Source organism: Staurois parvus, unplaced genomic scaffold (genome assembly GCF_062004578.1).
Source record: "Staurois parvus isolate SC_StPar_1 unplaced genomic scaffold, SC_StPar_1.0 ptg000019l, whole genome shotgun sequence".
In the NCBI taxonomy this organism is placed as follows: Eukaryota; Metazoa; Chordata; class Amphibia; order Anura; family Ranidae; genus Staurois; species Staurois parvus.
Window position 1 is genome coordinate 6,164,818 of NW_028317815.1, and position 27,719 is coordinate 6,192,536.

General features: G+C 40.0%; 1 protein-coding gene across 1 annotated transcript in view; it reads left to right on the forward strand.

The window, feature by feature from the left end:
- The window catches only part of ALG12 (ALG12 alpha-1,6-mannosyltransferase), a 35,003-nt gene extending 14,561 nt beyond the window's left edge, over positions 1–20,442 (forward strand). The window contains exons 5-9 of the mRNA XM_089684710.1: positions 2,147–2,250; positions 7,054–7,277; positions 12,256–12,425; positions 13,016–13,091; positions 19,406–20,442. Coding sequence (XP_089540836.1) covers positions 2,147–2,250; positions 7,054–7,277; positions 12,256–12,425; positions 13,016–13,091; positions 19,406–19,634 — 803 coding nt within the window. The 3' untranslated portion in view covers positions 19,635–20,442. The remainder of the gene's footprint in view (positions 1–2,146; positions 2,251–7,053; positions 7,278–12,255; positions 12,426–13,015; positions 13,092–19,405) is intronic.
- The last annotated feature ends 7,277 nt before the right edge of the window (positions 20,443–27,719 follow it).

Consider the following 27,719-nt stretch of genomic DNA (forward strand, 5'->3'; position numbering starts at 1 on the left):
AGGGGGCGGGGGTGTGTACTGGGAGGGACAAGGCTGATCGAGAAAGAGAAACTCTTCTTTCACGATCAGCTCATCCTCGAGCTGAGAAGGAAGTGACAGACAGCACAGCTACTGCAGCTGTGCTCTCTGTCACTGTTTGCCGCCGATCGCCGGGACATAGCCGCTAAGGAGCGGCTGTGACCCGGCGACTGACATCTGCGGCGGTGATCCGCGGGACAAATAGGGCGGCGCGCCTCGCGCGCGCCCCCTATTTGTTTACAAAACACACGTCTTAAAATGTGGTTTTGCCTGTGAGTGCCGCCCTGCCGCCGTATATGTACAGTGGCTGGGCGGCATGCGGTTAAATGTCTAGATGTAGAAATCTGTCGTACAGTTACTTATTGGTTCTTCCTTTTGCATGACAAATGAACGCTTGCTACATATTGAAACTTGTCATGCATTTGTGTAGGTCTGATGGTGCGTCTCATGCCCTGTTTCTGCTATTAAGCAGGGGAAAAAAAATTAACAGAAAACAATAAGCCAGGCATAGATGGTTTGAATCTTGGCTGGCTCAGCAGGAACTGACCAAGATTCGAACCATCTTTGGGCAGACTGATTGTACCCAATTCAACTGTTGTACAACTAGCTATAGCCATTAGCAATAATTACTGTGTTCGCACGTCAGGGGCAACTTTTGTTTTTCCCACAGCATTTGCCTAGCTGTTGTGCAGACATATTGTATGTTGCATGAACTTGATGGAATCCAGAAGGATGTCCACTTATGTTCAATGAAGCAACTGTGCTTTGAGAGTGATAATGTGGCACGTAGATAAATGTGAGCATCACACTGGAAGGGAATTGAAACAATGAAAGAAGCCTCATACACTTTTGAATTTGATTTAGAGAAAATCGATAAATAGCGTGGGTAGAGGAATCTGCGCTGCCTACCATTGTATTCAGACAGCCGCAGCACCTGCAACTGTCTAAATACATGACAGTGACTGCATCTGTTAGTATACAGTCACTATTGGGCAAATAATTTCAGTAGATATTGGAATCATGACACAAGGCATCAGACCTCTGTAAATATGATTTGTTCAATTTAAAAGGAAAACTGGAGGGAGACAATCCAAATGTAATTTTGTGTCTAGCACAAGGTCATCCAGTATTTTAGGATTAAATGTTACATAAACTTGTCCATAAGGTATACAAAAATACAATAGTTTCATAAGTATTGGATAGCAGAAACCAGGGCAACAGTTGTGTAAACGGTTGACCCGAGCAGTAGGGTTTTAATAAACTGAATTTCTACTGTGATATGTTATTGGCGTCAAATAACCACTGCACTGCTTGATAGTCTCTCCATCTAAAACAAACAAATCAGTAATGTTCCTTGCAACTGCATATGTAGAGCTTTAAATTAGGACTAAATGCAAAACTTTTTTCAATTTGGATAGCGTAAGGGAAGGTTTTAACACTTAACAGTTTTTTTTTTGTGTCCCATAGGGGAGTCAATCCTTCTCTTCCTGTCCCATAGCCAAAATAGGAAGTAAGAGGAAATTCCTTCAAAGTGAGGAAGTCCCTGGTTGTCACCAGTGTCACTATAACTAATGTCTCCACTGCAAGATTTCCCATTTATTACTGTTCTGGAGACAACCCAAATTTTGGGATTTTGGTTGTTTGGTAGTTCATTGATTCTTCCTGTCAGTGTATCTGCTTGCCCATATGGGATGTACGGGCATTCAGATATACTGTCAAGTCTGCGGGAGTCCTGCATGACACCAGCAATCTGCTGATCAATGGTGCAGTGCTTTTACGGGCTCTTGCAGCAAAAAAATAAATGAAATGCATTTTTTTTTTTTACCTGCAAAAAAAAGTTAATTTTTATTATTTTTTGTCAAAAGGTGAACTTTAAGGAATAGTGGTGTTGCCTCACTGCTCAGCATACTGATTGGACAGTGAAGGACAGCAGTACACTGTCAATCCTGTGCTTTCCCCTTCTTTCAAGCATGTGACCTGGGTCTGACAGCACTGTGCAGTATATTAATGCTTTGACTGGTTAAGGCTGATGTCCCTTTTTAGTCTACTCAATCAAATGATGCTTTCAATTTCTGCCTAAAATTCAGCTTTCATTTACAGATTTTACATTTGTTTTCTGTCACTTTAGGTCTAACCATTGCTATAGATTCCATATTCTGGAAACGTGTTCTTTGGCCAGAGGGAGAAGTCTTGTGGTATAATACATTTTTGAATAAAAGTGCAAGTTGGGGAGTATCCTTTATTTCTACAAAAAAAAAAAAAAATGTATTGGCCAGCTAGCTGAAAATTTTTAAGTTGGTCAAGCATTCTATCCTAGCGATGCTGTTTTTAAAGCTCCAACAATATACAGGTGAAACTCGAAAAATTAGAATATCGTGCAAAAGTTAATTTATTTCAGTAATGCAACTCAGAAGGTGAAAGTAATATATGAGATAGACTCATTACATGCAAAGCAAGATAGTTCAAGCCGTGATTTGTCATAATTGTGATGATTATGGCTTCCAGCTCATGAAAACCCCAAATTCACAATCTCAGAAAATTAGAATATTACATGCAATCAGTAAAACAAGGATTGTACATAGAACAATATTGGACCTCTGAAAAGTATAAGCATGTATATGTACTCAGTACTTGGTTTGGGCCCCTTTTGCAGCAATTACTGCCTCAGTGCGACGTGGCATGGAAGCTATCAGCTTGTGGCACTGCTGAGGTGTTATGGAAGACCAGGATGCTTCAATAGCGGCCTTCAGCTCTTCTGCATTGTTCGGTCTCATGTCTCTTATCTTTCTCTTGGCAATGCCCCATAGATTCTCTATGGGGTTTAGGTCAGGCGAGTTTGCTGGCCAATCAAGCACAGTAATCCCACGGTCATTGAACCAGGTTTTGGTGCTTTTGGCAGTGTGGGCAGGTGCCAAGTCCTGCTGGAAAATGAAGTCAGCATCCCCATAAAGCTCATCTGTGGAAGGAAGCATGAAGTGCTCCGAAATCTCCTGGTAGATGGCTGCGTTTACCCTGGACTTAATGAAGCACAGTGGACCAACACCAGCAGATGACATGGCTCTCCAAATCAACACAGACTGTGGAAACTTCACACTGGACTTCAAGCATCTTGCAGTGTGTGTCTCTCCATTCTTCCTCCATACTCTGGGTCCTTGGTTTCCAAATGAGATGTAAAAGTTGCTCTCATCAGAAAAGAGGACTTTGGACCACTGAGCAACAAACCAGGTCTGTTTTTCTTTAGACCAGGTAAGATGCTTCTGACATTGTTTGTTGTTCAGGAGCAGCTTGACAAGAGGAATACGACATTTGAAGCCCATGTCCAGGATCCGTCTATGTGTGGTGGCTCTTGATGCACTGACTCCAGCCTCAGTCCACTCCTTGTGAAAGTCCCCAACACTTTTGAATGGCCTTTTCCTGACAATCCTCTCCAGGCTGCGGTCATCCCTGCTGCTTGTGCACCTTTTTCTTCCACACTTTTCCCTTCCACATAATTTTCTATTAATGTGCTTTGATACAGCACTTTGGGAACATCCAACTTCTTTTGCAATTACCTTTTGAGGCTTTCCCTGTCAGGTCAGCAGTCTTTCCCATGAAAGGCTCAGGAACCCTTTGCAGGTGTTATGACGTAATTAGCTGATTAGAGTGGGACACTTTGAGCCTAGAATATTGCACCTTTTTACAATATTCTAATTTTCTGAGATTGTGGATTTGGGGTTTTCATGAGCTGTAAGCCATAATCATCACAATTATGACAAATCATGGCTTGAACCATCTTGCTTTGCATGTAATGAGTCTATCTCATATATTAGTTTCACCTTTTAAGTTGCATTACTAAAATAAATGAACTTTTGCACAATATTCTAATTTTTTGAGTTTCACCTGTACAACCTCAATTCCAAAAAAGATGGGGTGCTGTGTAAAATCTACATACAAATAGAATGCAGAGATTTGCAAATATCATAAACCCATATTTTATTCACACCAGAAAATACAAAACATGACTTTCAGTGGTTATACCGGAGTGATGCCTGTAGCTGCAGGCATCATCCCAGTACCGTTTTTACAGCCGGCAGTCGGCTCTCTTGCACGGCTAACTGTTACTCGATTGCCTTTATAAGCAGTGGGAGGGGACTTCCATCTTCCGCGGCCCTCTCAGAATCTCCTGTTCCACCAGGAGACCCGAGCGACTAGCCGGCATATCCGCCGGCTGGCCAGGCAGCCGAACAAAGCGGGAATCGGCTTTGAATGGCTGTCCTGTATAGTAAACCGGAAGCGATGACCTCACATCACTTCTGGTTTACTCGGAAACTATTGGCGCCACTTTTGAAAAACTGAAAGCGTTCAAAAACACCAATCTTGGTGTTGTGAATGCTTTCAAGTGCAGAGGAGGAATTTGGGATCTTATAGACCCCAGATTGCTCCATAAAAAGTACCTGTCACATGTCTCTTGCTGTCACAAGGGATGTTTACATTCCTTGTGACCGCAATAAAAGTGATTACAAAAACAAAAAAATATATAAAAATTTTAAAGTGCCCCATCTGCCCGTGCTCTTACGCAAAGGCGAATGCATGCATTGGTCCTGTACACAAACAGTGATCATTCCACACGTGAGATATCGCCACAAATGTCAAATCATGGGCAGTAATTCTAGCAGTAGACATACTCTGTAAATCCAAAGTGGTAACCTGTAAAGGCTTTTCAAACTTCGCCTATAAATAGTACAATTTATGTTGTTTGCCGCCTTTGCACAGGCAACATGTTTGGTATCTATTTACTTGTCGTAACATCATCTTTTATATTTTACAAAAAAGTGGGTTATGTATTGCCTATTCACTAAAACTTTTTTGTATTTTTTTTCCCAAAAAAATTGCGTTTGAAAAACCACTGCACATACCGTGTGACATAAAAAAAAAACACTGATTTATTCTCTGGGGGCCTCTGCTTTAAAAGAAAAAAAAAATTATATATATAATTTTATATATATATATATATATATATATATATATATATATATATATATATATATATAATGTTTGGAGTTCTAAGACATTTTCTAGCAAAAAATACTGATTTTAACATGTAAACAAAAAGTGACAGAAATGGCCTGGAGCTACAGTGGTTAAGATGAAAAATAAGGTAATTTTGAAATTGATTGCAACAACACACTTCAAAAAAGTTTGGGACAGGGCAACAAAGAGCTGGAAAAGTAAGTGGTAAGTTTTTTAAAATAGTAAGTTTTACAACTAATTAGGTTAATTGGCAACAGGCCAGTAACACGATTGGGTATATAAAGAGCATCTTAGAGAGTCAGAGTGTCTCAGAAGTAAAGATGGGCAAAAGTTTATCAATTTGTGAAAAGCTCCATCTAAAAATTGTCAAACAGGATTCATCAGGCTTTTTATGATTCTCACTAATTGTTTAAAGCTTGACAGAGTAATCTAAGGAATCACAAAGGTTTGCATTTTTAATAACCTAAGTTAGTCAATAAAGGTTATCACTCATACCCTTTGAAATTTTCTATATTTTGTCATGTTACAACCAAAAATGTAACTGTATTTTTTTGGGATTTTATGTGATAGACCAACACAGTGTCACATAAATGTGAAGTGAAAGGAAAATGATAAATGGTTTTCAAACTTTTTTACAAATATGTAAAAAGTGGGGTGTGCATTTGTATTCAGCCCCCCTGAGTCAAAACTTTGCAGAACCACCTTTCACTGAAATTACAACTGTAAAGTCTTTTTGGGGATGTCTCTACCAGCTTTGCACATCTAGAGTGAAATGTTTGCCCATTCTTCTTTGCAAAATAGCTCAAGCTGTCAGATTGGATGAGACCATCTGTGAACAGCAATTTTCAAGTCTTGCCACAGAATCTCAGTTGGATTTAGGTCTGGACTTTGACTGGGCCATTCTAACACATGAATATGCTTTGATCTAAACCATTCCATTGGAGCTCTGGCTGTATGTTTAGGGTCCTTGTCCTGTTGAAAGGTGAACTTCTGCCCCAGTCTCAAGTCTTTTGCAGACTCTAACAGGTTTTCTTCTAAGATTGCCTTGTATATGGCTCCATCCATCTTCCCATCAACTCTGACCAGCTTCCCTGTCCCTGCTGAAGAAAAGCATCCCCACAACATGATGCCGCCACCACGTTTCATGATTCGGATGGTGTGTTCAAGGTGATGTGCAGTGTTTGTTTTCTGCCATACACAGCATTTTGCTCTTAGGCAAAAGTTAATTTTTTATCTCATCTGACCAGAGCACCTTCTTTCACATGTTTGCTGTGTCCCCCACATGACTTCTCGCAAGTGGGACTTCTTATGGATTTCTTTCAGCAATGGTTTTCTTCTTGCCACTCTTCCATTAAGGCCAGATTTGTGGAGTGCACGACTAATAGTTGTCCTGTGGACAGATTCTCCCACCTGAGCTGTGGATCTCTGTAGCTCCTCCAGAATTACCATGGGCCTCTTGGCTGCTTCTTTGATTAATGTTTTCCTTGCCTGACCTGTCATTTTATTTTGACGGCCATGTCTTGGTAGGTTTGCAGTTGTGCCATACTCTTTCCAATATCGAATGCTCCGTAAGATGTTCAAAGCTTGGGTTATTTTGTAACCTAACCCTGCTTTAAACATCTCCACAACTTTATCCCTGATCTGTTTGGTGTATGCCTTCATGATGCTGTTTGTTCACTAATGTTCTCTAACAAACCTCTGAAGGGTTCACGGGACAGCTGTATTTATACTGAAATTAAATTACACACAGGTGGACTAGATTTTAGTTATGGGTATCAGAGTAAAGGGGGCTGAATACAAATGCACACCACACTTTTCAGATATTTATTTGTATAATATTTTGAAAACCATTTATCATTTTCCTTCCACTTAACAATTATGTGCCACTTTGTGTAGGTCTATTACATAAAATCCCAAAATGTGGAAAATTTCAAGGGGTATGAATACCTTTTCAAGGCATTGTATATTATAATATATTTTATTCAGACCTTGCTTAGACAGATTTCCTTATCTGATATCTTTAAGACTTCACCATTTCTGTGGTATTTTTATTCAGTCATACCGCGAGCATTGGCATTAAGCATCTTCTTCCTGCCATTTGGCCTTTTTGACAGGAGAATGCGTCTCCTGATTGCACCAGTTGTGGGTTTCATATTTTTGTACTCTTTCCTTCCCCACAAAGAACTACGGTTTATCATTTACACATTTCCTGTTTTAAACATTGTGGCTGCTAAAGGATGTTCATTTATGTAAGTACAAAGGAAACTTGCTTAATACATAAAAAAGTTTACCCGTAGTTAGATGCCTAGTGTTAGCCTAAAGAACACAGAGATTGGGGTGTAAATTTTTATTTGTGTGATCTGTGCTTGAATATAAATCTTCTTGGCTTGCAACCTTGGTAGTCCCTAAAGTGTATCTAAACCCCAAACAGAAATATCTTATATATTGCAGTTTACCAGCCCTTAGATGTGTTGGCTACATTAATTTTCTTTTTTGAGGCTAAGTACATTTTACAGAAAATACCTGTCCATCCTGCCAGAAATCCTTTGTGCTTGTAACTGTCCTGAACTGATATCTTAATGTTCTCATCTTTCACCAGTTCTCCTATGTGAACTACAGAACACCTTCCCTCCTTTTGTTATGACGATGAGAAGAGGGAGAAGTGTAGTCCAAATCAGGAAAGCAAACTAAAAAAATCCCAGCGCCAATCAAAGAAAGTATACAATTATGCAGCTGTGCACCAGTGAAAACCACCAATAATAAATAACACAAAAAACAGCGCAAAAATTAAATACATAAAAATAATCACAAATAAATGTCCGTGCAAAAATATAAATATAATATTTCAAACATAAGTCCTTATTTTCCCAAAAGGATTTTCAAAACAATATTCCAAAATGTGCTTCCACCTAATCACCACGTGAAAAATAATATTGACCGCACTCACCAGATGGAGGTGAGTAATAAGCCTCATAGGATATAAGGGATCCTATAGCCCCTCAGGAGAAACTCAAATCGCCTTCACCCTGCTTAGATACAGCAATCGACTCCACTCTACTTCTCCATGGAATCCTCAATAGTGTGCAAGGAAAGAAAGGCTACATAGTGTAATACTGCCACTCAATACCATATAAATCCATAGAATAAGGACACTCACATGTTTCAATAAAATAACAGGCCTTGTTTAATAGCCTCAAAGGCTTCAACGGAACAAGTTTCCAAATTGTAAATATAGGGATCTCACGCTTTAAGGATCACTGTAGAGGATGACCAGCTTTCCACCTCAAAAATGGCTGCTTTAACCGCAAAAGTCGGCGTGCGTTCCAAATACCGGAAGTGACGTAGGCCAAGAAGACAGCAGACCAGAAGTGCATCAATGCATTTCGCCCCACCCACAGGGCGTTTTCAAGACCAAAACTTCTTGATAGAGTGAGGTTTAAAGCTTTAGATTTGGCTTCACTGATGTCTAGATTAAAAATGGAGCTGAAGTCTGCCAGAAGAGGTTAGGTAGGGAAGTGTGGGGAGAGGAGAGACACATCAGGATGTCTTCAGCGAACAGCATCAATTTGTGGTACTTTGCCGATGTTTAGAGGCCATGTATGTCTGGGTTCGCTCAGATAGCAGCTGCTAAAGGTTCGAGGGCCAAAATAAATAAAATGGTAGAAAGGGGACACCCTTGTCTCTTGCCTCAACGATTTGCAAATTGGTCCGAAGTGTAGCCCGCAAATTTCAGCATAGCCGAAGACTGGGCATACAGGGCAGAGATCCAAGATAGGAACTGCTCATCGAAACCGCACTTTCCGAAGGACATAAAAAAAATTTAGTCTCAGGAAACTGTGTTAAACGCTTTACAGACATCAAGAGAGCAGCATGGAGGGGCTAGGATAGGATTCTGCCAGGTGGGTCAGCTGTACCACTCTACAAACATCATTTGCTCCCCTACGAGGGATAAAGTACGCTTGTTCTTTGTTTCTAAGCTTCCCCAGAAAGTTCTTGTAGTTTTTGCAACAGGTGGGTTCAAAATTGCATGCACCTTCATTCAGAAAACAATCTCACCAGTTTTCCATGTGGGAGGCTACAGTTTGCAATTACACATATAGGCAAAGACCATGCCTTCTGAAACCATAAGCTGCAGACTGATCAATCACAGATATGATTGTTTGGCCAAAGTGACAGGAGACATGTTTGTTGCACACCAAAGACCGTATTTCAGGAGGCAAACCCCAGAACAACTTTTGAGCATAGTGGTGAAAATGCGTTGTTTATGATCGCTGTGTCCTTTTGGATACAGCTGATCACATGACATGGTAAAAGGCAAATCACAGCAGCCTTTTACCACGTGATCACCTGTGTCCAATCACAGCTGACCACTATGTAAATATACTTACTGGGTATAGGCAGTACTTTGCTCATGCTGTCACAGTGTAAAAGTACTGCCGGTAACTGGCACCTGTCAAAGCAGACGTCTGCACTGATTTTCAGTGCAGCCCCAAGAGTACCCAGCAGTGGTGCCTATCAGTTCCCATCATTGCCGCCTACCAGTGCTGCATATCAGTGCAGAATCATCAGTGCCTACTCACCAATGCCCATCAGCACACCCTCATAAACACACATCAGTGAATGAGAAAAATGACCTGTTTGCAAAATTTTATAATAGGAACAAAGAAAACCTTTTTGTTTGTTTTCAAATTTTTCACTCTTTTCACTTTTATTTGTTGTTTGTTTATAGTGCAAAAAATAAAACATCCTGTGGGGATTAAATACCACCAATAGAAGCTCTATTTTTGTGAAAAAAATTCATATGGTTACAGTGTTGCATGACTGCACAATTGTCATTAAAAGTGCGATAGCGCTGAAAGCTGCAAATTGGCCTGGGCAGGAAGGGGGTAAAAGTGCCCGGTAGGCAAATGACCAAAGCCATGATTTTCTTGCAGTGGAATTTTTTTTTTAGAGGGGTTTGAAAGGGGCAGTTCATGCAAGGAACCCGGACTCTGAGTCTAGGTCCTCCCACCACTACAAGTGGGGTTGAATTACATCAATGCTTCCTGGAGAAAGAACTACAGAAAGGATGTGTCAAGACCAGTGGCTGGGGGAATAGGAGGCAGAGTGGCCACTGGTCTTACAAACAGGAAACCAACGAGAATTAACTTTTTGATTTGAAAATGAATAGGCTATTTCAGAGCAGCTACTGAGTAAACCAGAAGATAAATTACATATTCAGTGAAGGTAGGAAATCAGCAACAAGGACATGTAAAGACTTTTTTGCCTGGAGTTCTGCTTTAACTTTTGACATGACTGTTCCTTCCTATAGCAACTTTTCTCCATTCCACATTTATCTTAGAGCTATAATTTAGTAGCAGATTTGCATCTTGATATTTTTACTTCCAAGGTTTATTTAGGAAGAAATGGTGGGAAAAAAAGTATTTTTTTTTGTTTACTCCTTTATTTTTTTCTGGTTTAGCTATTATCACAGTTTTTGCTTCCACTCTTGAATGAAAAGTAATGGAGACACCTTTTGAACAACAGCTGCATCAACCTAAGGTAGTGTTAGCAGGATTTTGGCTCTAATTTGTCAAGTTCTCCTTGAGCATCTAACACTTTGTTCCAAAGGGAAAGAAAAACTTTCCCCTAACTGCAAAGTTTTTACACAAAAGCTGACAATTGTAAGCACACCTATCAATGTTAAATGGTTTGTCTCAGTCCTCTAGCTGCCACTTTTGCTGAACAGCTTGGTCTGTTAAAGGAATTTGTAAAAAAACAGACTTACTGGTCAACAGGTAAAAATAAAGGGGAAAAAAAAGTCAAAGAAAAATGAATGCAGCCAGCACACTGGAGAATTGGCAAGCTGCAATATAAAAAAAGTTTTGTTTTTGGGATGAATGTTGCTTTAAGATAGAAGTTGGTTTTTCACAGAGAATATTTTTTTAGGTTTTGGATTGCTAAAATTTCCAATGACATTGTACTCCTTTCCATAAGCATTTGAGCCAACTATAGATCCCTTGCAGATTGCAGATATGTTCCCTCTTCCACTGCATTTTAGAAAAAAAGTAAAATGCAGATTCTGCAGTATAATGGCTGCTGATAGTGTGGCTATAGAGGTACTAGTATAATTTTGGGGGATGCTGTAGCACACCCAAGCCATTCCTGGGCACTGGCACTCACTACTGCAGTGATCTGTTGCTTCCAGAGGAGGCAGCAAAGGGTGACAGTGCCGTCATTTCACATCTTTTCCTCTGTAAACACAATTCTGAAGCATTGTTTCGCAGTTCCCTATTAGAGTGTCCATATGGAGCTCTCTGGTTGGATCACAAGCTGATCATAGCAGCTCCTGGGATTAGTATTGGGCGGTTACTGTTACTGACAGCAGTGGTTCCTAGAATCTGCTGACTCTGAGTGCACTTTTAAAATGTCTGTAGGACAAGTGACGTTATCCAAGCACTGTTTTATAATGGCTCCTGGCCTTAAGTGGTGTAATACATCAATTAAAAAAAAAAAAATTCCTATCGCCACAGGCAATGAAAATAGAACCTGCAAAAGAATGATAAATGCTGTACACTTGGCATAGCTCTGGTGGCTTTCAGAAATTTAATGCTGATAGTTTCTGTGTAAAGTTTGTCATACATGGATCGAAATTTAGATGGTTTGGCAGGGACCAGCCAAGATTCGATCCATGTATGGGCTGATTGTACCCAAATTGATTTATTGATTGACTTGGGTACATCCAGCCTGTCAGGTTTTTCCATTTGATTACTGCTAATGGCTATAGCCACTAACAGTAATCATTGTGTTTTGAAAGTCGGGAAGGCTGCCCGCTGGCAGAACACAATAACACTGTGGGAGGTATTCCCCCATCAACACAATTCCGTGGTGGAAGCTAACAAAATCTACTCATCTATGGGCTGCTTTACAGTGTTAGCAATCATGGGTCAACTGCAAATCAGTCAATAGTAAAGTTGGAATAATACTTTATTTCCTTGTTTAAATTATCACCTGCAGCCCTTGAGAAAGATGGATTCAAATTAAGACTCTCATTATCTATCAGGTTGCCAATCACTGGTCCTAAAGGATGTGTTTCATAAATATTTTTGTGCACTACATAAGTAATGCCTTATTTTTTCCATAAATAATGTATTCAATTAGAGAAACAAATCCTTATATGTGATTTGGGGGCTTGTTGAGTAGTTCTTACGAATCATATCTCATGATTGTGTTTGTTACTATTTTTAGATTTCACAACTACCATAAATCTTGGCTATTTAAGTTTGGCTCTTTATGTGTAATAGCACATCTTCTGGGTAATGCTGTCTACTCTGCAGGATCTTTATATGTGTCCCATTTCAATTATCCTGGAGGTGTTGCAATGGATGTGTTACATAAACGTGTGAACCCTTCAACAGGTATGATTTTATTTCTAGATATTCTATTTTTCCTTGTTTCATCTTATCAATTTAACCACTTGTGAATCAAACTAGATTTAAGTTCAGCCTATAGGGTAAGGGTGTACATAGTCCCAAAAACACCCCAGTCCCTATATGTAATGTACATTTGCAACTCCCTTGACTGGTCATTCTGACAGCCAAGTTTGTACTGTATAGTCAGGAGCCCCGAAGAGACCCTCATGCTACAGTATCACGGTCATAGCTTGTTACAGTGTAAATTATGGAAATAATATTACTTTCTTACACTGTAATAACGGCTATGAAACAACTGTTAACGGTTTCTTGGTCACTTTTTATCGTTTTCCTTTTATTTTAACTTTTGTGTATTAAACACAGACTTTAACAAAACCCCTTTTACTTCTTTACAAAGCTCTGTACCAGAAAGTTCTGGTCTTTTGATAAATTGGGCAAAGAAAAATAAAATTTATACTTTTTACACCATAAAAAGACTTGTGCCCCCACCCAAAAAAAAAAAATAAATTAGAATTCAAATATTGATGTGGTTAACGTGTTGAATTATGAGATTTTTTTATTTTATGCCTTTTTAGATGTATCTGTACATATAGATGTAGCGACTGCCCAAACTGGAGTATCGCGATTCTTACAATTTCACTCACATTGGAGGTATGTGGTAATATTTTAAAATATCAAAAAAAAAGTTTTTTTTTATTTTTGCAATTTGTAAGGCGTTTCTAGTTTGAAAGGAACTTGTTAGACTATTCTGTCCCTTTAGCGCTCAAAGCAGATGAACTCATGATCTGTAGCTGGACTTTACAGGCTTTCACTGGGCTTGTTGCAGTGCCTGTCCTCTACTAGATGTCTACTTGATTAGGGACAGTTAGTGGCTGCTAACTCTACCCATCCTTTCCTTTTGACACAGAATGGAAGCCGTGATGATATGCAGCACCCTTCCTTCTGCTGCAGAACCCCAGCTTTTGTAATGTACATTTCTGTTAGTTTTGGGCTCTTTTCTTCTCTGTTTAAAAGTAGCCACTCAGGTGTGCTGTGCTATGCAAAGTCCTGCATGCTGTATCTTTTGTGTAGTTATTCAAAAGAATGTACCATTGAAATGTTGAAAAATTGACTCAGCCTTTCTGTTATGCGTTTCTGTGTGCCACATGGAGCATTGATAAGAGAGCAGCAAAGTCCATATCCAGAGATCTTAATGTTCTTGTGTCCACTGTGCACAACATTGTCTAGAATATTACAGCCCATGGCACTGTAGCTGATCTCCCTGGACGTGGATGAAAGAGAAAAACTTGATCAAAGAATGCAACAAAAGGATTGTTTGAATGATGGCTGAAGAACCTCGATCAACTTCCAGACAAATTCAAGCTGACTTTCAGGCAGACAGTGCAACTGTCAGCTTGCGCTATATGTCGCAATCTGAATGAAAAGGGACGCTATAGTAGGAGACCCAGGAGCACCTCACTGCTAACACAGAAACCTAAAAAAGCCAGATTTACCTGAGGAAGCCAAAATTATTTTGGGAGAATGTGCTGTGGACAGACAAAACAAAAGTACAGCTTTTTGGTAAAGCCCATCATTCTACCGTTTCCAGAAAAAGCGATGAGGCCTTTAAAGAAAAGAATACAGTCTGTACCATCAAACATGATGGAGGTTCACTGATGTTTTGGGGTGCTTTACAACCTCAGGCACTGGATGTCTTGACCGTGCACATGGCATTATGAAATCTGAAGACTACCAAAGAATTCTGGGATGCAATGTAGGGTGCGGTGTCAGAAAGTTGGGTTTACAGCAGGACAGTGACCCAAAGCACATGTCAAAAAGCACCCAGAAATGGTTTAAGACAAAGCGCTGGAGAGTACTGAACTGGAAAGCAATGAGTCCAGATCTCAATCCCATAGAACACCTTTGGAGAGATCTCAAAACAGCAGTTGGGAAAAGGAACCCTTCTAATCTGAAAGACCTGGGGTAGTTGGCAAAATAAGAGTCCAAAATTCCAATATAGAGGTATATAAGAAACTTATTGATGGTTACAGGAAGCGATTCATTGCAGTTATTTTTTCCAAGGGTTGTGCTACCAAATATTACATTGAGGGTGCTAATAATTTTGTCTAGTCTATTTTTGGGGATTTTCATGAAATGTGTTAGATTTGGCTTCTTTTTCCCTAAACTTTTTTTGTGTCATACCAATACAAGCAAGAAATAAACATGAGCATGCCTAAAAAATTGTAATTGCAACCATTTTCTGCGCCAAGTAGTGTATTATCTGACAAAAATGCAGGGATGCCAATATTTTTGGCCATGACTGTATGAGCAATTCTCTGAAGAAAAGCCTTGATTAGGGATTGCGAGGCAAAAGGTTTCTGGAAGAGAATGGATAAGGTAGAAACCTGTCTCTTAAAAGCATATTCTAAAAGGTTCTTTTTTTTTTTTTTTTTTTTTTTTTTTTTTTGTAACACAACAAGCATGTCTATACTTACCTACTGTGTGCAGTGGTTTTGCACAGAGCAGCCTGGATCCTCCCCTTCTTGGGTCCCCAGCAGGCCCTCCTGGCTCCTCCTGTCTGTCGGGTGCCCCCACAGCAAGTAGCTTCCTATGGGGCACCCACTGCTCTGTGTGTCCATTCACACATGGAGTTGCGGCTTGGCCGCTCCCCCTCTCTTTCCTCATTGGCTGACTGGCTGTAATTGCTGCCTCAGGCAATGAGGAAGCAGAGACCCAGAAAAGCCAAGGCTGTCATTCACATCGCTGGATCGTGATGAGGCTCGGGTAAGTATTGAGGGGCTGGGAGAATTGCTGCACACAGATTTTTTTACCTTCATGCATTGAATGCATTTTACAACCACTTTAAGGGTACTCAAGGCCAGACAATGGTCAAGACCAGACTAAAAAATTTCCAAAATAAGAGTGATAGAGTATTCCCTGAGGTTCAGCCATCTGTCCTTGCACAGTTATTTTTTTTTTTTATGCTAAATCCTGTTGTCCTGAATAAGGTGGAAAAACCTAAGTCAGAATGGGCCAATAAGTTAGGTCTGTTTGGACAAGGCTTGTCCACCAGTAGCCTGAGTATGGCTTTTGTCTATGTACCACGTCCTTTTGGGACTATTTGGCATGATCAGACGCTGGAACTCTTTTTGCTCCTATTGTGCAGCAGTCAAGGGAGACTATCATCAGAGGGAAGACAGTCTGAATTGAGTCCAAGGAATTAGTAGAGCAACTAGTGTGAAAGCCAGAGGATCCCTGGTTTTAGGCTTTCCAATCTGTTCAGCATGTTGTTGGACCTGGAGGCTGATGTCCACATCTTGAGAGATTTTGAAAGATTTCTGGGTACAAAGACCTTTCCCTGGATCTACGCATTGGCAGATTAGAAAGTTCACCTGTCAATCATGCACTCCAGAGATGTGGATGGCCGAGAGAGCCGGAGTGTGATCTCGAAGAGTATCAGGCTTGATTCTTTTTGGGCAGCTTGACTTCTGGGATGCCCTCAGGATTGTTAGTGTAGGCCACTGCTGTGGTATTCAAATGCACCCTGACTTGGTGACCTTGTAGAAGAGGATGTCCAGTTTTTTTTTTTAGAGGTAATTGCTGGCTGTCTGTTTCAGAATGTTGATTTGGTGTTTGACTCCTCTAAGCACCAAGTTCCCTAGACAGGGAGTTGTAAACTCCACCCCAGCCCATAAGGCTAGCATCCATTTCCCCACCTCCCAGGCTCTGTGAAGAAGTGACTCAATTCCAGGGCAGAAATGAAAATCCACCATGCCAGTGAGAGCTTTTTCTGGCTGTAGAAAGCATTGGACGATCCAGGGGTTTAATCTGCTTGTTCAAATAAATCTCCTGTGCTACTAAGCCTATACTAAGAAGATCAAATGAAACTGCCAACATCCAATCATATACCAGATGATAAATCAAATAATGAAAAAAGGAAATGTGGCGCTGCTACCTAAGAAAAACCTAAACCTGTAAAAAATAAACTTATAAAACGCATGTACATATCCACAATAAAACAAATACAATGAATACACACACAAATCAAGTGATATTATAGTGCATGTGCTAAATGCCAACTATATAAGTGAAAAAAGGAACATACATATGCTGATAATGATGCCTAAACACAGTGTATGTGCATAAACAACAAACCACACACCAATCTGGACTGATTGTCCAATTAACACGTAATCGTGAGTAGTCTAATGATAGGACTACTATAGGTGCTCCAAATTTCTCCAAAAAAATACACCCCACATAACGTATCAAAATGCATGTACATGTAACATATACAGTCATGGCCGAAATTGTTGGCACCCTTGATATTTCTCCAGGAAATCATGTATTTCTCACGAAACGTATTGCATTAACACATGTTTTGCTATACACATGTTTATTCCCTTTGTGTGTATTGGGACAAAACAAAAAAAGGGAGGAAAGAAAGCAAATTCGACATAATGTCACACAAACCTCCAAAAATGGGCTGGACAAAAGTATTGGCACCCTTTCACAACTGCGGATAAATAAGAATGTTACAAGCATGTGATGCTCCTGTAAACTCACCTGGGGCAAGTAACAGGTGTGGGCAATATAGAAATCACACCTGAAAGCAGATAAAAAGGAGAGACGTTCACTTAACCTTTGCATTGTGTGTCTGTCTGTGCCACACTAAGCATGGACAACAGAAAGAGGAGACGAGAACTGTCTGAGGACCTGAGAACCAAAATTGTGGCAAAATATCAACAATCTCAAGGTTACAAGTCCATCTCCAGAGAACTAGATTTGCCTTTGTCCACAGTGCGCAACATTATCAAGAAGTTTGCAACCCATGGCACTGTAGCTAATCTCCCTGGTCGTGGACGGATGAGGAAAATTGATGAAAGATTGCAACGCAGAATAGTCCGGATGGTGGATAAGCAGCCCCAAACATGTTCCAAAGACATTCAAGCTGTCCTGCAGGCTCAGGGAGCATCAGTGTCAGCGCGAACTATCCGTCGACATTTAAATGAAATGAAACGCTATGGCAGGAGACCCAGGAGGACCCCACTGCTGACACAGAGACATAAAAAAGCAAGACTACAGTTTGCCAAAATGTACTTGAGTAAGCCAAAAGCCTTCTGGGAAAACGTCTTGTGGACAGATGAGACCAAGATAGAGCTTTTCGGTAAAGCACATCATTCTACTGTTTACCGAAAACGGAATGAGGCCTACAAAGAACAAAACACAGTACCTACGGTAAAATATGGTGGAGGTTCAATGATGTTTTGGGGTTGTTTTGCTGCCTCTGGCACTGGGTGCCTTGACTGTGTGCAAGGCATCATGAAATCTGAGGATTACCAAAGGATTTTGGGTCGCACTGTAGGGCCCAGTGTCAGAAAGCTGGGTTTGCGTCCAAGATCCTGGGTCTTCCAGCAGGACAATGACCCCAAACATACGTCAAAAAGCACTCAGAAATGGATGGCAAAGAAGCGCTGGAGAGTTCTGAAGTGGCCAGCAATGAGCCCAGATCTAAATCCCATTGAACACCTGTGGAGAGATCTTAAAATTGCTGTTGGGAAAAGGTGTCCTTCCAATAAGAGAGACCTGGAGCTGTTTGCAAAGGAAGAGTGGTCCAAAATTCCGGGTGAGAGGTGTCAGAAGCTTATTGATGGTTATAGGAAGCGACTGATTTCAGTTATGTTTTCCAAAGGGTGTGCAACCAAATATTAAGTTAAGGGTGCCAATACTTTTGTCCAGCCCATTTTTGGGGTTTTGTGTGACATTATGTCATATTTGCTTTTCTGCCTCTGTTTTATATTTGTTCCAATACATACAAAGGGAATAAACATGTGTATAGCAAAACATGTGTTAATGCAATACCTTTTTTGTGTGAAATACTTGATTTTCAGGAAAAATATCAAGGGTGCCAACAATTTCGGCCATGACTGTATATATATAAAATGAACCAACCAACTAAATCAGTATGTGAAAAAACACATCACATTTTGTGCAAATACTCAATAAAACGATGGAAAACACCTACATGCATAAAGTGCAAAAAATATATCTCATGCTGTGCAGAACATACATATATATAGCACACCCTAATATAACAAAAAATGTCCAAGATGGGTGCAATACGCATAGGCCGTTTGCAGAATGCATGTTATTTGATCCTTTTGCCCCAGCACCTTTGCACCTATGATCCATCTTTGCTAAGCGAGGGGCTTTCCAGTGGGGTACTCACAGAATAAAGTACAAAATGGATGCATGTCCTGATATAAGAGCTGCTCTATGCACTATGCTTTGTGCCAAGGTGAGCTGTTAATGCTTAACCTTACAGGTTAACCCCAAAAAGTGGAGTCTTTGTACGGTACCCAAGGTAAAGCTTAAGGGTACTGGTGCGGAAACTGCTAGATAGCTCAAGGCAATAAGCAGGTAAATTGTGAAAGAAGTGTCAGAAGAAAATATTGATTTAAAATACAGGTGAGAACAGGTTCCCCTAAGGACACAAGCAAAAAACTAGAGGCTAACAGAGTGCATGGGGTTACCTGAGTGCACAAAAGGGTCAGACATTGCGTCTTTGCCAAAGTCTAATCACATGAAGGTAGCCTGCATATAACCCATATTCTATGAATAAAAGTCCTGTACTGTACAAATAAGAAAAGAAAATTTACAACTTCACATTGAGGGCTGGCCCACCCTCAGGAATTACCAGTAGGGAGTTGTTGAATGGGGTGGGTCATCCCTGAAGCTTCTATTTGCATATTAGAATGTTCTAACTTTTGAAAATGTTAAATGTAATTTCCTTCATTTTATTCATATAGTCACCTTCTTCATACTTGTAAAAAACGGTCTGTGATGTAAAATGTGTCATGAACAAACTGCTTTCATCTGGCAGAAAAACTATTGTTTTAGTACGCCACTATTTGAATTAGATTCATGTGAGCATGTGTTAATATAGACCTTGACAAGTTTTTTTTGTGTTTTATATTTCGTTAAAGGTATGACAAAAGTGAAGATGTTACATGGACAGATGAAGCTATGAAACTCCACTCACACATCATCATGGAATTTGATGCTTCTCATTTGTCTCAGTATAAAAATCACTACAAAGTTTTAAGCCATATATCTGGCTTTGATGGATTTGGGTTTCATTTTGATACATATCCACCCATTCACCTTAAACTGTTAACAAAATTAATTATTTTAGAGCGGTCTCAGAATGTATAATGTACAGTGCCTTGAGAAAGTATTCATACCCCTTGAAATTTTCCACATTTTGTCATTTTACAACCAAAATTGTAAATGTATTTTATTGGGATTTTATGTAATAGACCAACACAGAGTGGCACATAATTGTGAAATGGACAGAAAATGATAAATGGTTTTCAAAATTGTTTACAAATATCTGAAAAATGTGGCGTGCATTTGTATTCAGCCCCCCTGAGTCAATACTTTGTATTACCACTTTTTGCTGCAAATATAGGTGCAAGTCTTTTTGGGGATGTCTCTACCAGCTTTGCATATCTAGAGAGCGAAATCTGTGCCCATTCTTCTTTGCAAAATAGCTCAAGCTGTCAGATTCGATGGAGAGTGTCTGAACAGCAATTTTCAAGTTTTGCCACAGATTCTCAATTGGATTAAAGTCTGGAGTTTGCGCCATTCTAACAGATAAATATGCTTTGATCTAAACCATTGTCTCTGGCTGTATGTTTAGGGTCATTGTCCTGCCCTGGTCTCAAGTCTTTTGCAGACTCTAACAGGCTTTCTTCTAAGATTGTCTTCTCAGGTAACCTGTAAATGCTTTTAAAACGTCTATAAATAGTAAAAATGTACGTTTTATCAGCTCTGCCCAGGCAACATATTTGGTATCTATTTACTCGGCGTAACATCAGCTTTTATACTTTTACAAAAAAATTGGGTTATTGATTGTTTTTATTCACTAAAATTTTTTGTATTTTGTTCTGTTTTTTTAAAAATTTGCGTTTGAAAAACCATTGCGCATACCGTGTATTAAAAAAAAAACAAAAAACACTGATTTATTCTCTGGGGGCCTCTGCTTTTAAAAAAAAAAATAGTGTGTGTGTGTGTGTGTGTTGAAAAAAGTGAATAAAGCTCAAAATCCTTCTAGAGAACTGGAAAAAAAGGCGCTGTGGAAAATGCTCTCAGACAAGCACCTTAGTGGAGGTGCATCTTTATTGGGTGAGATAAAGTAGCAAGTATAATAAAATTAACCAGCCTGAAGTGGACAGTGTGATTCCAATGGACGGCCCGTCCGCTCTGAGGGGAGCTGAGATCAAAGAATGCTCCTGTCGACTTCAAATCACGTGGTGTCAGCGTACCAGCGTCCTGGGTGGTGTCACCATGGCAAACGAAGGCAGTGTCCGGCGTTGGCTTCAGCTGGGAGCATATGTGGGGTTACCAAGACGACATGTTTCGCGCAGTTGCGCTTTGTCAAGTCACTGGTAACCATGGCCGGCGGCCATTATATAGAAGCTTTTATGTGTATTTCCATACACGCAAATGCATTGGGAACACTACATATTCTATTCCAAATCAGAACGTGAAGAAAAATATATCAAATGTGTTGTTCCTTTAAAAAAAATTGAAGAAAAGTGAATATTAGACTGTTCAAAAAAATAGCAGTGTTTGTATTCTTCTTTACAAACTCAAACATTCACTATATAAACTGAAAAATGTTTGAAGATTTTGCTTTTCTTTTGAATCACTTAATATTTAGTTGTATAAGCACTGTTTCTGAGAACTGCTGTACATCTGTGTTGCATGGAGTCAACCAACTTCTGGCACCTGTGAACAGGTATTCCAGCCCAGGGTGATTGGACTACATTCCACAGTTCTTCTCTATTTCTTGGTTTTGCCTCAGAAACTGCATTTTTGATGTCACCCCACAAGTTTTCTATTGGATTAAGATCCGGGGATTGGGCTGGCCACTCCATAACATCAATCTTGTTGGTCTGGAACCAAGATGTTGCACGTTTACTGGTGTGTTTGGGGTCGTTGTCTTGTTGGAACACCCATTTCAAGAGCATTTCCTCTTCAGCATAAGGCAGCATGACCTCTTCAAGTATTCTGATGTATTCAAACTGATCCATGATCCCTGGTATGCGATAAATAGGCCAAACACCGTAGTATGAGAAACGTCCCCATATCATGATGCTTGTGCAACCATGCTTCACTGTCTTCACAGTGTACTGTGGCTTGAATTCAGTGTTTGGGGGTCGTCTGACATACTGTCTCCGGCCACTAGACCCAAAAAGAACAATCTTACTTTCATCAGTCCACAAAATGTTGCGCCATTTCTCTTTAGGCCAGTCAATGTGCTCTTTGGCAAATTGTAACCTCTTCAGCACGTCTTTTTTTTCAATAGTGGGACTTTGCGGGGGCTTCTTTCAGATAGCTTGGCTTTACATAGGCATCTTCCAATTGTAACAATACTCACAGGTAACTTTTGACCTTCTTTGATCTTCCTGGAGCTGATTGTTGGCCGAGTCCTTGCCATTTTGGCTATTCTGCTATCCATTCGAATGGTAGTTTTTCGCTTTCTTTCACATCTTTCAGGTTTTGGTTGCCATTTTAAAGCATTTGCAATCATTTCAGCTGAGCAGCCTATCATTTTCTGCACTTTATATGTTTTCCCCTCTCCAATCAACTTTTTAATCAAGGTACGCTGCTGTTCCGAACAATGTCTGGAACGACCCATTTTCCTCAGAATTTCAGAGAGAAATGCACTGTAACCAGCATGTACAACATTTGCTGCCTTCCTTCCTTAAATAAGGGCAATAATTGCCACCTATTTTTCAAAGAATGAATGACCTCACTAATAGAACTCCACACTGCTATTATTTTGAACACGCCCCTTTCAATTTGTGATTCAATTACACAGAATCAGCAGCATGCATGTCATGACTGTTGGGTCTGTTGGATTTCTTTTACTCTACTACACCTGCTAGTAAATTATTTGCCATGTAGAAATATCATTTCTACCAAAAACAGTGATTGATCAGGTTAGTGATGTCTGACTGCTATTATTTTGAACACAACTGTGTGTGTGTATGTGTATGTATGTGTATATATATATATATATATATATATATATATATATATATATATATATATATATATATATATATATATAAAAACCACTGCGCATAATGTGTGACAAACTGCAAAAAACACTGATTTATTCCCTAGGGCCTCTGCTTTAAAAAAGTGTGTGTGTGTTCTAATAAATTTTCTAGCAAAAAATACTGATTTTAACATGTAGTTAAGAAGAAATATAAGGTAATTTTGAAATTGATTGCAGCAACACACTTAAAAATAAAGTTGGGACAGGGCAACAAAGAGCTGGCAAAGTAAGTTGTTAGTTTTTTTTTTTTTTTAAATAGTAAATTTTACAACTAATTAGATTAATTGGCAACAGGTCAGTAACATGATTGGGTATTTAAAGAGCATCTTAGCAAGTCAGAGTGTCTCAGAAGTAAAGATGGGCAGAAGTTTACCAATCTGTGAAGCGCTCCATCTAAAAATTGTCAAGCTTTTAAACAATTCCTGAGAATCATAAACAGGATTCATCAGGCTTTTTGACAGTGATTAATCTAAGGAATCACAAAGGATTGCATTTTTAATAACCTAAGTTAGTCAAAGGGTATCACTGCAAACTTTTGGCTATATGACTTTTTAAAATGGCTAGAATGCACTAGGTAAAAATCAAACCATGTTTATATAGTTACACTGCCTTGAAAAAGTATTCATACCCCTTGAAATTTTCCACATTTTGTCATGTTACAAAGAAAACAAATGCATTGTATTGGAATTTTATGCGATAGCCCAACACAAAGTGGCACATAATTGTGAAGTGAATGGAAAACTATAAAGAGCTTTCAAACTTTTTTACAAATAAATATGTGAAAAGTGTTGCGTTAATAGTTGTCCTGTGGAGAGATTCTCCCACCTGAGCTGTGGATCTCTGCAACTCCTCCAGAGTTACCATGGGCCTCTTGGCTGCTTTTTCTGATTAATGCTCTCCTTGCCTGGCCTGTCAGTTTAGGTGGACGGCCATGTCTTGGTACGTTTGCAGTTGTGCCATACTCTTTCCATTTTTGGATGATGGATTGAACAGTGCTTCACGAGATGTTCAAAGCTTGGGATATTTTTTCATAACCTAACCCTGCTTTAAACTTCACCACAACTTTATCCCTAACCTGTCTAGTGTGTTCCTTGGCCTTCATGATGCTGTTTGTTCACTAATGTTCTCTAGCAAACCTCTGAGGGCTTCACAGAACAGCTGTATTTATACTGAGATTAAATTACACACAGGTGGACACTATTTACTAATTAGGTGACTTCTGAAGGCAATTGGTTCCACTACATTTTAGTTAGGGATAGCAGAGTGAAGGGGGCTGAATACAAATACACGCCCCACTATTCTGATATTTAGTTGTAAAAAAATTTTGAAAACTATCATTTTCCTTCCATTTCACAATTATGTGCCACTCTGTGTTAGTCTATCACATAAAATCCAAATAAAATACATTTACGTTTTTGGTTGTAACATGACAAAATGTGGAAAATTTCAAGGGATATGAATACCTTAAGGCACTGTATCTACTAATTTTTTTTACAAATGTAGATTTTGTGAGGCCTTGAAACTCCATACACAGACATTTTGAAATTCAAAATGTCTATGTTAAAATGTGAATCAGCACATTTAGGTGCAATTCATTTCAATGGCACCTAAAAACGCAATGCCCAAAGTTTCAGAACTTCTTTTGGGTGCTGTACGTCTCACGATTGTCACACGGCAATTGCGGTAAATTTTCCCCACAGATTTAGGTGTCATTGAAATGAATGTCACCTAAACATGCTGATGCACAATTTCCCATTTTAACAGCATGTTCTGAAATTATGGGCAAAATCTCAGCAATTCCACCCCCAATGTAAAACGCCTATATGTGAATGGAGCTTTAGTTGGGAAACCAGGTGCTACTATATGTTTAAGGACTTGCGTTCAGTGTTTCCCAAATAAACAGTGCAGCACTGTAAATTCATGATGATTAATAAAGGGAGTGTTTAGTTCTTATGAAGACCCCAAATCTCAGACATGTTTAGACTTTTTATTTAAAAAAAAAAAAAGTTAAAACGGAAGTTTATTAGTTATTTTGCCATTTTGGTTCCTCCTTAACATGCAAATGAAGCTTATTTTAGACTGAGGGACAATCATCACTAAGTCTCTTTACTTATATAGGCAATGTACGCAGGATGCTTACTTACCTATTTAGTTTGCCTCTTTGGATGTCTAAGTGGCCAAAGAGTGAACAGGTTAAAGCAAGCTCATGACTGCAGTAGCATCTGTGAGCCTGTTTTTAATTTTCATCAGTGGGCTCTGAGCTTTATTGTAAAAGTAATCAGGGTGGCTGTGGAGCCACCCGATTACTTATAGGTGACTGGTGCATGCTGGTTTAGAGCTATCAAAATCATGGCTAGAAAGCCATGTGCACAGCAGATCACGCACAGTTCTGGGCAGTGGACACAAGTGGATTCTTGTCTCCATAAAGAGGACATGTCATATCCACAATGCTATCACATTAGGGATTATAAGCCACCAAGTAATAGCAATAAAGTTGTATAGAAAAAAAAAGTTAAATATGAAATCATAAAATTAAGAAAAAATAAACAGCAACTCCATCGCTCTACACCCAGGGTTATATTGCCATGAACATGGAGTTTAAACAAAAATTCTGGGGCAATCATTGCAGGGATGAACAACATGTGGCCCTCCAGCTGTTGCAGAACTACAAGTCACATCACGCTTCTGGGAGTTCTGGTTATAATTGTCAGTCTTGCAGTGCCTCATGGGACAGATAGAGGTATGCTTGTAACAGCCAGTCTTGTAATGTCTCACAGGAAATATAGTTCCACAACAGCTGAAGGGCTGCAGCTTGCCCACCACTAACCTAAGGTTTACTCTAAACAGATGAGCTGTAAGAGCATTTAAATCTTCTGCCCACTGATGGCTTTTTTTTCAAAATCATACTTTTCTAGGTAGCTGCAGTATCAGTCCCCTGCCAGTTCTAAGTGTGAGAACTTAGTGATCACATGATCGCTAAGTTCTTTCCGCTGCTGAGAGCAGTGACTCAGTCACCCCGCTCTGCATCCCACCCCGCCCGCTCACTGTGGAGGGCACGGCTGGCTTAGGCTCTCAGCAGAGTGCTGAGACTGAGCCAGGTGCTGCACCAGACTGTGGGGTAAATCTGGACTTTAAATTCTGGATCTTTCTACAGCCTGGACTGCCTGAGAGGGGCGGAAGAGCATGTAGGCTGCGGGAGAGGATGTGTATGACATGGAAAGGGGAAAAAAAAAAACCCAATGAACCTTCAGAATTACTTTAACACTTTACCAATCCCATATTGAACTGGGCTGCCTTCCATCTACCTGGTCCTATCATGCAGGTACCAAAAGGGGCACTCTGCACCTTTCCAACCTGCTTTGCACTGTGTTTAGCTCTCAGGGTACAGTCTACAGAAATTTTACACAGAATGAACAGCTAATGCAGGCTTAATATTTCATGGTATTTGTTAGTTTCCAATTGCAGAAGTTTGAAAAACCAAACCTCTAATTTTAACTGTTTCTCAAAAAGAGTTCTATTCAAAGAATGCCATCACCGATGGTCACACCTGCTGCTTCTTTCAACAGAACTATCATCAAAGGGCTGGTGTCATAACGGATCATGTGTGGCATCCTGGGAACTGCAGCTCAAACAGGCAAACATGATGGCTTCTGTGGCTGTAAAGGATAGGAGGGTTTAGTTCTACTTTAAAGGATAAGTTCACCTTTGGGAACATGTTACATATTTCACCCATTTTTAGGGTGTAACATGTTCCCATAGCCGCAGCCATACCTGCCACCCCTCCTCCCTTTGACAGTACAGGGAGAAGTGTCCCCATACTATCTGTCAAATTTGAAACCAGCGCGGCCGTGCGGGCCTCCTTCATTCACAGACTTCCGTGAATGAACTGCAAGTCCTGACAGCTTTAGCAGCTGTGGGCTTGTAGTTTTCAATTAACTACCATAGCACTGTGGTAGTTCATTGAAGCTTTCTGTCAGAATATCTGCTTGGTCATACATCCCATACAGCAAGCAGATATTCTGACAGGTCTGCAGAAGAACGGCATGGCATCAGCGATCTACTGATCACTGCTGCAATGCTTTCCAGGCTCCTGTAGACAAAAATAACTAATTTTTTTTTACCTGAAAAATAATGTGCATTTATTATTTGTGTCTAAAAGTTGAATCTATCCTTTAAGCAGGGCTTGAAAAAGTCGCTCACCAAATGCAAGGAGAAATTCCTCTGGGGTGAGCACAGATGAAGCATGGAGCGACTGCACCTGCGCTCAAAGCCTCATTGTGAAGCCGAGTTCCGGTTAAAACTTCCAGTTTCTGGCTTCTGCAGTACCACCGCCGAGCAGACAGGTGCAGGAGAGGTCCGCTCTCCTACGCTGAGAGGAGACGCCCTCTCCACCGCCGCAGGGGACAGCAAGTAGTGTATATAACATGTCTTATCACTATAATGGAGTACAGGGGAGCTGGGATATACATTACTGTGTACAGTTTTATATTTTGAACTATTTATTCTAAAGAAAAATTTAATTTCATAAGCTTTAAGGGGGTAGGGGTGGACCTGGGCAAGGTTGGGTGGGGCAACTGGTGGAGAGTAAGTTTTGTGACCGGCTAATAGGTCTGGACTCAAAATTTTAACCCCTGCTTTAAGCTACCAAAAGTATTCAGGCCATGCTATTCCAATACCTTTATTTGCTTGCCCTGAAGAGGACTGACAAATACTCTTACCTTGAGATGAGATTTCTGCACCTTGATGTGCTGCTGTTGGTGTACAAACCTGGAAATTCACTAAAGGGTCCCACTTTACTTTATAGAGAATATAGCAGAGGGACTGAAACCTCGAAGGTGGTCAGAAATCAAGCAGGTAGATTTGATGGAATCCCTTTGCTGAAGTTTCCATATACGTGTGTTGTATTTATGCATGATAAGAATTAGTTCTATAATCTTGCTTTTTTTTGCCCATTTCCCTTGGGGGGTTTTAACATACCATAAAATCCTATTCTTAGAGTCCATGAATTCTTAACCTTCAGCCTACAGCAGAAATGGACACTGCACATAAAAGTTATCCAGCATGTGATAAACCTGACCACAACCCTCATACCTTTTTTGTAGGAAACGTGCACAGCCCAGCCATCCACAGCAGTGTGCTTACAGTAAACCACTGCCAGCAGTTAACCC